General features: G+C 49.1%; 1 protein-coding gene across 2 annotated transcripts in view; it reads left to right on the top strand.

The window, feature by feature from the left end:
* The window catches only part of LOC119386457 (uncharacterized), a 300186-nt gene that overhangs the window by 176716 nt on the left and 109121 nt on the right, over positions 1 to 14349 (top strand). For both annotated transcript variants that reach the window (XM_037653742.2, XM_037653743.2), the window contains exon 4: positions 4996 to 5190. In XM_037653742.2, coding sequence (XP_037509670.1) covers positions 4996 to 5190 — 195 coding nt within the window. The remainder of the gene's footprint in view (positions 1 to 4995; positions 5191 to 14349) is intronic.

Below are 14349 nucleotides of genomic sequence, written 5' to 3'. Positions count from 1 at the left end.
GTAGGATTGCTTCTGTTGCGCCCTCATTCTTGCTCCTATTTCCGTTTTAAGCGAGTGTTGATTTCTTGTTGAAACGTCTTGCAATAACCCTAGATTGTACATGGTTTTTTATAGTGTACAAGCTGCTCGTGTTTCGTTAACTTTTGTTTTTTGTATCGCTTGAGTGTGCGCAGATAGTTTGGTCCTAGATAGGAATACATTGACTGTCGGTTTATCTTCACACGTGCATAACTTATCCTTTCACAGGAGTGTGCAAAATTTTGTCTTTAATCAGGTGATATTGAGGGTTGGTTCATTTCTGTGTCACTCGGGGGTGCTTGGGTGCATATATATTGAAGTATTTTTCCTGAAATAAATTCAGTTGCGAGTGTAGCGAGTGTCGTGTCCTTTCTGTTTCTTTTGTCCCCGTCGAAAGTGCGCTACCTAACCATATAGGCATAATGGCGTAGGGTATTTTCTAAAAATTGGTTGGCAACTATGGCGTGTGCAGGAACTGCCTCTATTTGTTGCCTTATCATTTAGAGAGCAGCGATGTTTCATTCGGGCTTGGAACAACCCAGGCAGTTAGTAAAACACGCGATATTCCAGTAAAACAAACACTGCTCCGCCGCAGTTTCGGCCGCGATGGACCAAATAGGGCGGCGGGCCGGACGGTCGCGGTACTTTTCCGTTCCGGTGACTTTAGTGTTTCAACTTTAGTGTTTCACAGATCGACGCGCCCCCATGCGGCGGGAGGTGGGAGCACCACCTCGATTATCGCCTGCAGAGGCCGCCATTTCTCACGTGCGGTGTTGCTTGAGCGTGGTCGTTGTTCATTTGCGTGTTGACGATGCCTTTTAGAGCGCAGCTCTTTGGCGCCCGTTCCTGGGTTGAGCAGCGTCGCCGTCGTCTTCGGCGTAACCGATAGAGGGAACGAGGAAGAAAGAGAGCGAATGCGGAGCGCAGCAAGCCGCTGTGTTAGCGTCTGCAAGGCCTGACAGCGTAACACGTGCCTCTCGCGCACGGGCATGGGAGTGGGTTGACCTGCGAGGCTTGGGAGGAAAAGACTTGCGTTCGTCGAAAGTACACTTTGTGAGTTGAACGTTCTAGCGGAAGGGCCCTTCCGGCGCAGCGTAAGCCAGCGGTGGCGGATGTTGGAGCCGCCAGGTTCACCACGTTACGAGCATGACGCATTTGCTCAAGTTAAACAACTGCGCTCAAAAGAAAGCCATCAGATTTATATTCAATAAGTACAAAAGACTAGATTCACCAACTCATGAAAGCTCATAACATGCCCACCTTGGCTGTCCGCAGAAAGATCAGTCGACTAAAATTCTTGCGCAATATTTTTAACGGAAAACTTGGTATGTCTGCACCTTCATATTTAAAGACCACTACGGCGAGAACTACGCGCAACACTCACAAACACACCCTACAACACATTTTTGCCATAACGGAGGCATTCAAACACAGTTTTTTTCCCCGCACTGTTTCGGCGTTTGCGAGGCAGACAATTTTGACCAAGTCCTTGAGCAACATTTTTCGTAATGAATATTGAATCATTGAAACCTATATTGCTGTTATGCCGCGTTATAAGCTGTTACATTGCTGTTATATTGCTCTTATATTGCTGTTAAACCATTATGCTGCGAGTGTTGTTATAAATTGTTCGTGATTTTTTTTATTCCTTTCTTATAAATCGTCCAAGCGACAGCGACATATTGCTTGTGCTGCCAGTGTTGTTATCAATTATTTTGTATTGTTCTTCTTTCTCTGTAATTCCACTCCTGCCTGGGTCATGTGGCCTGCAGTATTATGAAATAAATAAATAAATAAAATTCGCAGTATGGTAATCGTTGGAGAATTTTAAATGCGAAGCATTTCGGAGCGAACTTCTGCGACTTTGAGCTTATCTATCTATCTATCTATCTATCTATCTATCTATCTATCTATCTATCTATCTATCTATCTATCTATCTATCTATCTATCTATCTATCTATCTATCTATCTATCTATCTATCTATCTGTCTGTCTGTCTATCTGTCTATCAAGCCGCCTACGACTTTGTGCTCTCCTGGCCGTTTCATTATTCGATGTATACCAAAATTGGTATGGCACAACATGACCATATTAGGCACATAAATGACAGGTCATAACATGAAAATCATGATATCCATGTCATGAACAGCATGATTTACATTCCACGGCCTTGGTGCTCTGGCGGCCGTTCCGTTAATTTCATATATACCAAAATTGGTATGGCACGACAAGAGTTCATAAGGAACATAATGACAGGTCCTCAGGCGCCAATCATGACAGGTATATCATGTGCAGCATGATTTACATGACATGGCGTCGGGGTGCTCGCGGGCGTTTAAGTGAATGGATATATACGAAAACTGGTATAACGAGACATTTCTGTATGACGAACATAACTGACACGTGGTAACGTGAAAACCATGACATGCATGTCATGTACGCCATGATTTACATGCCACGCTCATGGCGCACTCGCAGCCGTTTCGCTAGATTGATATACGACAAAATTGGTATTGCGCGATGCGACGGTATGAAGAACATGATTAACAGGTGGTAACATGAAAACCATGTCATGCGTGTCATGTATGCCATAATTTACATGCCACGCTCATGGTGTATGCGCGGCCGTTTCGCTAGCTTGATATACACCAAAATTGGTATTACGCGACGCGACTGTATGACGAACGTAAATCAGAGTTGGTAACATGAAAATCACGATATGCAAGTCATGTATGTCAAGATTTACATGCCACGCTCCTCGTGTATTCGAGGCCGTTTCGCTAGCTCTATATACACCAAATTTGGTATTGCGAGACGCGACTGTATGACGAACGTAAAGGAGAGCCGTAAGATGAAAATCATGACATGCAAGTCATGTACGACATGATTTACATGAATAACATGAATAACTGTTGGTGACATGAAATTCATGACATCCATGTCATGATTTACATGGCACGCTCATGGTGCATTCGCGGCCGTTTCGTTAGCTTGATATACACAAAAATTGGTATTGCGCGACGCGACTGTATGACGAACGTAAGTGACAAGTGGTAACATGAAAACCATGATATGCATGTCATGTATGGCATGATTTACATGCCATACACATGGATCACTCGCGGACATTTCGCTCGTGTGATATACACCAAAACTGGTATTGCGCGATGTGACTGTATGACGAATATAAATGACCGGTCCTAAAATGCGAATCATGTTATTCATGTCATGTACGGTATGATTTACATGACACTGTCATGGTGCGCTTGCGGCCGTTTTGTTAGGTGGATATACACCAAAATTGGTACGGCATGACACGAGTGCGTGATGAACAGAAAAGACAAGTCACGCACTGTATATACCAGAATATATGTTTCACTAGCATGGTATATACCAGATTGTGCATGCATGCATGGCAAACATGCGATATGTGGTGAACTAGATGCCATCGCATGAATGACTTCATTTGCCTCAAAGACAAACAAGGCGATGTATGCAGCTCTTTGCTGTCTGCTTCGCATTACATCGATTCCCACAGTGCGTGGGATCTGCCGGATTTTTTTTACAACACAGCTCTTATGGTGGAGCCCTGATAGAAAATTATCATGAACCGGCACGCGCTGAATAACCTTCCAAGCAATCTGTGGTTAACAAAAGAGAACGTGCCCTCCACCTCTGCTGTGCCTTGTGCGACTTAGCTGGGCTATTTCTTCTTTTTAATCCACGTGCTCGAATCCCGTTGAACGGTACCGCGCATCAAAGCGCCTTTCCGGAGTAACCGCAGCTGCTGTGTGCCCCATTGCACGGAAACGTGCGTGGAATAACGGAAAGGGCTTCATAGGAAATATAGGCCAAGACAGTCACTATAGGTAAGGGGTTCCCTGCTTTCATCGTGTCGGGAAGCGGCTGCTACTGGTCACAAGAAACGCGCCAGCGGCAGCGAGTTTTGAGCTTACCGCCGAAGCACGGCTCGCCGCGATCATCAAGCTGGCTGTCATGTCCGTGAAACACGCGAATAGTGGCCTCTGGGTGTAGGCAAACGCAACGCTCGACTTGTTCATTTCTTCAGGTTGAGCGTTCGCTTGATAGCAGCATTGCTTGCTTCACGAACTGCACGAGATGGATGGAACTCACGTGACTTTTTGTACGGTCGCTTCTTGGGAAATTCACATGTTTTGACGCCTGGCGCAATTCTACGCTTCTGCCACGCAATATTACATACGATAAGGAGACTCCTCCCACTACAAGACTTTCAAATGGTGTTGTTTTTGTTTCGAAGCTGTCTCAAGCAATGGCGTTACTCTCTGGTAGAACACCTTCTTGGGTTCGATTCTCGAACCGAATAATAATAATAATATCTCGAGTTTAACGTCCCAAAACCACGATATGATTATGAGAGACGCCGTAGTGGAGGGCTCCGGAAATGTCGACCACCTAGGGTTATTTAACGTGCACCTAAATCTAAGTACACGGGCCTGAAACATTTTCACCTCCATCGAAAATGCAGCCGCCACGGCCGGGATTCGATCCCGCGACCTTCGGGTCAGCAGTCGAGCGCCATAACCACTAGGCCACCGTGGCGGGGCAATTCTCGAACCGAATATTTTTATTTATTTTATTTGCATTTTTCTCGATTTTTCGGTTACGGACAACGCGGACTCACAACCAACGACGCCGACACCGGAATTTCTGCGAAACGAGCTCTAATGCTATCGCTTTAAAATGTACGTAAGGAGTCCTTCAGCCAAGATGGCGGAACAACAAAAACAAGGCGAGCGCTATTGCAATCGTCCTCTTCATGGCCTCGATGGAGCATTCCTTCGTTTACATAGCTCCATTTGCACGTAGGGCGTGATTGTGGAGCACATACAAAGGAGCAGACACGAGGCAAACTCGTGTTAGGTCATTGTAAATGTGGGGTGCGAGAATTGCATATTTTGGTTGTACTTTGCCTTATTGGTGTTTGGTCTCCGCAGCATGCTGGTGCAGGGTACCAACAGTGTTAACAGGCTGCTGCAGTGGCTTCGACTGGCCGGCTACGCGCCCAATGGCTGGCCCACACCGGGACCCTCCAAGCTCAAACCGGTCGCCCAGATGGCGCTCGACAGTGTCGTGCGCTTGCAGCCTGCGAAGGTACTGCGAGCAGCACTGGCCGTGTCGGCAGCTTACCGGTAAGCAGCTCTTGCTTCTCATCTCATTCGCGCTATTCAAAACCTTCGTAAATTCATAATCACTACAAAGAACTGTAAGAGCTGCGGCTGCTGTACTCCTCTGATTCCCGGCAAGTGAACTACCGACAGTTTTCTTTATTTTTTTGTGCACATGGCATCATTTTTGCGCTACGACAAAACCTTACAGATGCGTATAATGAACTGCTTCCTGACAGAAAGTTCAGTTAGTTTCAAAGATAACTTTAACGCGCTAGCGTTAAAGAACCTGTGTCACAAACAGGGGCGTAGCCAGAAATTTTTTTCGGGGGGGGGGGGGGGGTTCAACCATACTTTATGAATCTTTGTGCGTGCGTTTGTATGTGTGCATGCCTATATACGCAAGCAAAACTGAATAATTTCGGGGGGGGGGGGGTTGAACCCCCCCAACCCCCCCCCCCCCCTTGGCTACGCCCCTGGTCACAAACTGCTACATCGGGGTCGTGGGTGGAGCGCATGGCATCCAAGAAGCAGGCCAGACGAAGGCTGCCCGAATAAGAACCGTTTATTAGAGGCGGCTATCGTTGTTATAAACACCGTGAAATCATATCATTTACAATCAGGTGCGACTCAGTGCAAGCATAAACAAACGCTATCTCTAACAGTAGGCGGCCATGCGCGCGCACGTATAGCGCAGTTTACTTTGCAGCAGCCCTTCCTTCTTATGGTGGATACCGCTGTACTGGTTTCTTAGCTCGCGTCGAACGCCGTAGCACAGGCGCAGCTGATTCTTCGGTGTCGGAGGCTTCATGAGGCTTGACTTGAGTTTCAGGTGATGACCCGGCCACTGTTTCGCTTGTTGCAGCCGTGGAGCTGTCCCTCAGACGAACCTGGTCCATGTGGCGTTGAAGTAGCCCGGCTGATGTCTCGATGGTCATCATACGGGCGCCGTTCAGTTGTTTGATTGTGCCAGGTAGCCACTTCTCCCCATCTCCGAAGTTCCGGGCTCAAACTGCGTCGCCTGGACCAAATCTGCATGGAGTGTCTTGCTGCGAAAATAAAGAAAAAAGACAACGGCGGAGGAAGACGCATGTCTAAACGAGAGCGAATCTGGTAGTTCAGAAGCCTCTGCTTAGGGGACTTGTCGTCTTGCGGTGTTCTTCGGAGTTGAAGAGAAGCCTGGTCAGTGTTGTAGACAGGCTACCATGCGGAAGCTTCTTGAGGCCGTCTTTGATTGTACGTACGGCCCTTTCTGCGAGCCCGTTCGACTGTGGGTGGTATGGTGCAGTTCGTAGGTGTTTCGCGTTGTTTCCGGACAAGAACTTAGCGAACGTCTCCGATGTAAACTGCGTTCTGTTGTCCGTAACAATCGTCCTAGTATTGCTAACACGACTGAACATCTCACGCAACGACGTGACGGTCGATTCAGGTGTGGCATGTTGCATAGGCACTGCCTCAATCCATTTGGAATGCGAGTCCACTGCCACTAATATCATGGTACCGTTCACTGGACCGGCAAAATCGAGGTGAACGCGGGACCAGTTTTCTTGAGTTGGCGGCTAGTTCATCGGTGTCTTCGCCGGAGGCAACGGCCTTGCTTTCAAGCATATATCGCAATTCTTACTCAAGTGTTCGATTTCTTGGTCTAGTCCCGGCCACCACACAATTGTTCGCGCGACCGCTTTCATAGCCGAGGCTCCCTGATGCGTCTCGTGCAGCATTTGAAGCGTCCTCTCGCGTGCAGCCTCGGAAATGACTATTCTATGGCCCCAGAAGATGAGGTCGTGCGCAAACGTCAACTGAAGTTTTCTTGCCACGTACGCTTTCAAGCATGGTTCCACGTGTTTTCCTTGCGGCCAACCTTTTAGTATAAACGCCTTGACTGTTCGCAATACCTTGTCGGCTTCTGTCAATCGGCGAAGCTCGTGTGACGTCACAAGTGTGTCGTCAAGTTGCCGCAATGAGTGCACGTAATCAGTTATTTCTTTGGCGACATCGTCAGGGGTCGTGAGAGGACGTCTGCTGAGGGCGTCGGCGTTTTGGTTGTCTCCTCCAGGCTTGTACTCTATCCGGTATTGGTAGGCTCCCAAAATCAAAGACCAACGCTGGATGCGAGCCGCTGCCATGACAGGTGTAGGGCGGTCTTCGCGGAACAAGCCAACCAACGGCTTATGATCGGTTAACAGAATGAAAGGCCGCCCCAGCAGGTAATCACGGAACTTGGTTACGCCGAAATTCAATGCCAAGGCCTCCCGCTCGAGCTGCGAATAATTCTGTTCCGCCTGGGTCCGTGTTCGCGAACGGAATCCTGCCGGCTTGTCGACGCCGTCAACACGATGGGAAAGAACCGCTCCTATGCCATGCGGAGAGGTCTCACACTCGAGCCGCAACGGCTTGGTTGGGTCAAAGTGCATGAGCGTTTTGGCATGTCGGAGGGCTTCCTTAGATTGTTCAAATGCCTGTTGCTGACTTGAAGTCCACTTCCACCGGCAATCCTTCTTCAGAAGGTCGTACAATGGTGCAAGCGTGGTTGCCATGCACGGGAGGAACTTGCTGAAATAAGTGGGCAGACCAATGTAAGAACGTAGCTCACTCACGTTGCTTGGATTTGGTAGCTTCATCACAGTTTCCATGTTCTTCTCCAGTGGATGAATTCCGTCACTGGTGATTTTGTGTCCCAGATACGATACTTCCGTCTCCCTGAAGGAACATTTATCTTTCCGTACTTTTATACCACATTCACGGAAGCGGTGGAGCACAGCTTTGAGATTGCTTCCGCTGTCTGCTTTCCCTTCTGCCACCAGGACGTCGTCTAAATATGCTTGTACGCCACTTAGACCACCAAGCAAATTTTCCATAGTGCGCTGGAAGATAGCCGGTGCGGACGACACCCCAAAAGGTAAGCGGTTGAAGCAAAACAAGCCTTTGTGGGTACTGATGGTGGTCAACTTCTTTGATTCGTCATCCAATGGAATCTGGTTGTAGGCGTCCCGTAAGTCTAAGGTGCTATAGACGTCTACCTTGTGCAGTGCTGCAAGAATGTCATCGATGACTGGAAGCGGATAGTGTTCAGTGACGCATGCTGCATTTACGGTGACCTTGTAGTCGCCGCGGATCCTGACAGACCCGTCTGTCTTCAGCACCGGCACAATTGGCGTAGCCCATTCAGAGTGAGCGATAGGAGAAAGCACGCCAAACTTCACTAGCCTTTCCAGCTCTTCCGTAACCTTGTCTCGCAATGCATACGACAGGGGTCTCGCCTCGAAAAATTTCGGAACGGCTTCTCCTTTCACGTAGAGGTGAACAGGCGGAACCTTGAACAGGCCCAGTTCTTCCACAAAGACGTCTTCATACTCAGACAAAATTGCTTCGAGCTCTTTGTCATCTCGTCTGTTGGCACTGCTCAGGCTTAGAACAGGAGCACCCTGGTTGTTCAGGGCTCGAATAAGGTCGCGACCACATAAACAAGGCCCTGAATGACGAACTACGGTCATCGAGGCAGTCAGTGTCTTGCCGTCGTAGGAAATTGGCAGCGTGAGCTTACCAGCGATAGGCAGCGGTCCCAGGTGAAAGGACAACTTGAAGTCTGTCTTCTTGATTTCGGGCCACTGTTCGCGGTGCCTGTTGTACACGTCCCAGGGTATTACGCATACCGGCGACCCGGTGTCAATTTCCATAACTAGGTCAACGCCTCCGCAGCGAAACTTGCGTCGTACAGGACGGATGATTTCGCTGTCCGGCACCGACGCTCGACTTTTGCTGATTGTCAACAGCTGAGAAGTACACGCCTCGTTTCCTTCGGGGTTTCCGGTTAACGCAAAAGTGCTCTGTCTCCATGCACTTGCTCTGCACGCTACGGATTCCATCTCGAATGAATAAACCGCGCGAAAGAACGAGGACGAACAGAAGAAACAACAGACCACAGCGCTGACTCGCGAGTTGCGCTGTGCGAGTCAGCGACTCGCGAGTTGCGAGTCAGCGCTGTGGTCTGTTGTTTCTTCTGTTCGTCCTCGTTCTTTCGCGCGGTTTATTCATTCGACATGGAATCACACCAACTTGCCCAGTTAAACGTTCTAACGCTACGGCTTGAAGCACTTGGCATTCTTGTACCGGCAAGCTTGATCCGAGTGGGTTTTCTTTCCACACTTTCCGCACTCTTTGCTTTCATGCTTGCTTGTGCATCGTATTGGCCGCCTGTCAGCCAACCTATGTAGTTCTGGTTCAGTCTTCACGTCGACGTTCTTCATGAGCTTGATGCCTTGACCCGACGCCTCTGATGCGAGCACCATGCTCTAGGCTTCCTTCAAGGTCAAACTTGAACGACAAAGTAGTGCTCTCTGTAGCTCTGTGCTTCGGATTCCGCATACAATCTTGTCCCGCAGCATTCGGTCCAACATGTCGTCAAAGTTGCACTTGTCGGCAAGTCGATGGAGCTCGACGATAAACTGCTGGGCAGATTCGTCTTCATTTTGGACACGAGTAAAAAGTCTGAAGCTCTCTGCAGTTTCGTTCGGCTGGGGATCATAGAAGCTTTGCAAAATTTCCACCGCTTCTTTGTAGGTGAGCTGGTTCACTTTACGAGGAACGCACCGTCCACTGAGGACGCCAATGGACCGTAATCCGAGAGCCGAGACAAGAAGCGCTCTCTTCTGTGCGTCTTCCGCGGTGTTGTTCCCTTCTGTTAGGACGCGGCATCAAACGCTGCTCTCTGTGTTGAGACGCACGTGAGCCACGTGCAAATGACGTCATCTGTTAGCCGCTATTTATCGGAACGCGCAATAAACCTTTTGTTCTGTTGCTGAGCGTCTGGCTCCGAGTCACGTCCATTACAGTGGCGACGAAGACAGGCAGCGGACCAGCGCAGGCCCGAACAAGACGCGCAGTGCAATGCCAGTCAGCGGCATCGGGGAGTACAGCCTCGGTACAAGTGCGTCATGGGACGAGTATGTGGAACGACTTGAAATGTACTGCGAAGCCAACAAGCTTTCGAAGGATGAAGAAAAGCGTGCTGTTTTACTCAGCTCCTGTGGAGAAGAAACTTACAGTCTCATCGTGACGCTGGTCAAACCCGAAAGGCCAACTGCTGCAGCTTACGAGAAGATCAAGAAAGCGGTCCGAGAACACATGCATCCGAAGCCGTCAGTGCTGTACGGTAGATTTTTATTTTACAAGCGTAACCAAGCGCAAGGCGAAAGCGTCGCAGATTACGTGACAGCGCTGAGAAGGCTGGCTGAAAACTGTGGCTTCGGAGACGACACGCTTCCTATGGACGAGATGATGCGAGATCCTTTCGTCTTCGGCATCAGCAACGAGGCTGTGCAGCAACGCCTACTGGCAGAAAGGAACCTGACATTCACTGTGGCGTACGACATGGCCGTGACAGCGGAAGCAACCCAACGGCAGCAACGAGAAATCAGGACACAGAGCCTCAGCGACGCGAACTGCATAGGCGACGCGGCCGTCCACGAAACGCGCCCAAAGGAGCCAGCTGCGTCCAGAGATGGCGTCTGTTACCGCTGCAACGGTGAGCACAGTTCTAAAACTTGCAAATTTCGTTATGAAGCTTGTCACTATTGCAGGAAAAAAGGCCATATCGCTAGAGCTTGTCGCTTCAGAAAAGAATCGCCGTCAAGTCATAATCAAACTGCGGCACAGAAGCGAGGAAAAAATCCGGCACGGAAGCAAAGTTAGGCAAGCAGACCGTTGCACGAAGTGGAAGAGCTTTACTCTGTTTACGAAGTTCGCGAGTCAGAAAAATTTATTACCACTGTGCTGATCCAAGGGAAAGAGGTTCAGATGGAAGTAGACTCAGGAGCGTCTCACTCGCTGGTTAGTCAAGAAACGTGGCGAGCAATTGAAGGACGCGCAGGCAAAATTCCGCTAGTCAGTACCGGAACGCAGCTTGTGACTTGGACGAAAGAGCCACTTGAGATGCTGGGAAAAGCAATAGTCGAAGTGCGTTTCAAACAAAAATGTGCAAAGTTGCCTTTACTAGTGGTGAACAAGCAAGGTAGTAGTCTTCTTGGAAGAAGTTGGTTTAAGGCTTTAGGAATTAAAATTCAAGGAATAAAGAAAACATCTGATGAGTCAGAAATACTTCAGCGATTTCAAGAGGTCTTTGCGAATGATCTTCCAGGATGCACTCAACAACCAGTGCACATTGATCTAAAAAATGAAGCACAGCCGGTTTTTGAAAAGCAGAGCAGTACCGTTTGCCCTTCGAGATGACGTGGCAGCAGAGATAGACAGGCTTGTTAAGCAAGGCGTGTGGGAGCCAGTACAGTCCTCTACATGGGCAACCCCCATCGTAGTCGTGAGAAAGCGAAACGGTTCCGTACGCTTGTGTGGTGATTATCGCAGCACGGTGAACAAGGCCGTTCAAAATAGCGTCTATCCCTTGCCCACAACTGATGAAATGCTAGCAACGCTAGGACCAAGCAAAATTTTCACGAAGCTGGATTTGGCTCAGGCCTATCAACAGCTTGTGGTGGACGACGCATCAGCTGATGTCCTTACTGTAAACACTATGAAGGGCTTATTTAAAGTGCGCAGACTGCCTTTTGGAATTACCGTAGCGCCGTGGTTGTTCCAGCGCACCATGGACACGTTGTTGGCAGGAGTATCGGGAGTCAAATGCTATCTCGATGACATCTTAATCTCAGGAGAGACGCCAGAACAGCACGCGGAACGCCTACAGGCAGTGCTCACCCGGCTATAGAACGCACGTCTGCGGGTGAACAAAGAAAAATGCGAATTCCGCAAGTCGAGCATTGAGTTTCTGGGTCATGTGATTGATGCTACGGGCATTCATCCTTCTACAAGCAAAGTGGACGCGATCCTGAACGCACCGACGCCGTCATCAAAGAAGGAACTGCAATCATTCCTTGGGCTAATTAATTTTTATAGCCGATTCCTAAAAGGAAAAGCAGAAGTCGCGGAACCACTTCACCGCTTGTTGGACAAAGACAGTGCTTGGAGCTGGAATAGCCAGCACGACCGAGCCTTTGTTGCGCTGAAGAAATTGTTATCGTCAGAAGCAGTTCTTATTTCGTATGACCAGAAGCAAACAATTGTGCTGTCGTGCGACGCATCACCTGTTGGAATTGGAGCCGTGTTGGCTCACCGGGAACAAGATGGCACAGAACGCCCAATAGCATACGCTTCTAAAACGCTTGGATCGAGCTAGCGAAAGTATGCGCAGATTGTCAAGGAGGGCTTAGCCATCGTGTATGGCGTAAAGAAGTTCCACCAATATTTGGCTGGACGTAACTTCATTGTTACAACTGATCACCAGCCTCTGCTGGGATTGTTTAACAGAGAGAAACGCATTCCGGAAGTTGTTTCCCCAAGAATGCTTCGTTGGATTCTTCTTTTGGCTGCATATGACTACACCTTGGAATATCGACCAGGTCCCCGCAACAGCAACGCTGACGCATTAAGCCGTCTTCCAGTACCGGGACGCGAAGACGAGACGCAACCACCTGGTGACGTGTTGCTGTTGGACGCTGTGGAGTATCCACCCTTACAAGCGTCTGACATCGCGGAACTCACGAAGAGGGACCATATATTGCCAACTGTGAAGAATTACATTCTCTCTGGTTGGCCAACAAAGTTTGACAACGATCTTGCGGCTTTTGCAACAAGAAAGAATGAGTTATCTCTGCATCGGGATTGCATCCTCTGGGGAAATCGAGTGGTCATACCTCAAGCAGCAAGAAATAATGTTCTTCGTTTGTTGCACGCAAACCATCCTGGCATGACAGCTATGAAGAGTCAAGCAAGATCGCTAATATGGTGGCCGAAAATGGACAAACAAATCGAGGAATTTGTGCGTCACTGTTAAAGATGCCAAGTGAACCGTCAAAGCGATCCAAAAGAACCAGTTCACTTCTGGGTTAAGCCAGATCAACCTTGGAGCCGTTTGCACATTGACTTTGCCGGACCAGTACAAGGCGAAGTTTTTCTCGTCGTGGTGGACGCATTCTCCAACTGGGCTGAAGTGAAGATTATGCCTTCCATGAAAACTTCGGCAGTAATCTCAGCTCTACGTGCACTGTTTGCCACTCACGGAGTTCCAGATGTTATCGTTTCCGACAACGGAACCGCATTTACGAGCGAGGAGATGCAAGCGTTTCTCAAGCTTAACGGCATCCGCTCAGTGTTTACAGCACCTTATCACCCTTCTAGTAATGGAAGGGCCGAAAGAATGGTGAGGGAAGTAAAAGAAGCGTTGAAGAAATAGTCGGGAAACGACACCCAATGCAAGATATCCCGCTTCTTATATAAACAACATACCACCCCACATTCAGAGACTGGAAAGAGCCCGGCGGAGATGATGATGGGCAGAAAATTACGTTCAGCATTAGACAAGCTGCACCCAGTCCGCCAGCACTCCACCTCTGACATCACCGTGAAAGGATTTGGGGTAGGAGATTCGGTCTACGCCTGATGCTTCGCTGCGGGACCGCGATGGAAGTTGGCTGAAGTAATCAAAGTGAAGGGTCTAGTCTCCTATCTAGTTCGAATGGCAAATGGAGACGTGCACCATAGGCATCGCAACCAACTGAGGCGCGCATGGCCGACGGAGAAGCCTTCAGAGCCACTACCTGACTACCACTTCCGGCTTCCTCCGGTACAATCACCTGTCGACGTGGAGCCTGGCATCACCAGCCCAAGTCCTCTCTACACGCCCGAGGGACCCGAGCTGAGAAGATCTACACGAACTCGTAGACCAGTCGTTCGTTTTGGCTCCAGTGTTTAGAGAAATTGTGTATATATTTAAACTTAAAAGGGAGGAATGTTAGGACGCGGCACCAAACGCTGCTCTCTGTGTTGAGACGCACGTGAGCCACGTGCAAATGACGTCATCTGTTAGCCGCTATTTATCGGAACGCGCAATAAACCTTTTGTTCTGTTGCTGAGCGTCTGGCTCCCAGTCACGTCCATTACACCTTCGAAGTAGGACTCGATGCGAATGACGTACGACGTCCACTTGTCCTTGCCAACGTCAAACGGTGGTACTTGGTACGCCATTGCAGAAGCAGCGAAGCCCTTGGTCTTACGTGGGTGGGTTTCTCGTCGCCATTGTTACAGCGGGTCGTGGGTGGAGCGCATAGCATCCGGGAAGCACGCCAGACGAAGTCTGCCAGAACAAGAACCGTTTATTAGAGGCGGCTATTGTTT

The sequence above is a fragment of the Rhipicephalus sanguineus genome, chromosome 3, assembly GCF_013339695.2.
Source record: "Rhipicephalus sanguineus isolate Rsan-2018 chromosome 3, BIME_Rsan_1.4, whole genome shotgun sequence".
NCBI lineage: Eukaryota > Metazoa > Arthropoda > Arachnida > Ixodida > Ixodidae > Rhipicephalus > Rhipicephalus sanguineus.
This window is presented reverse-complemented; position numbering and strand designations above follow the sequence as displayed.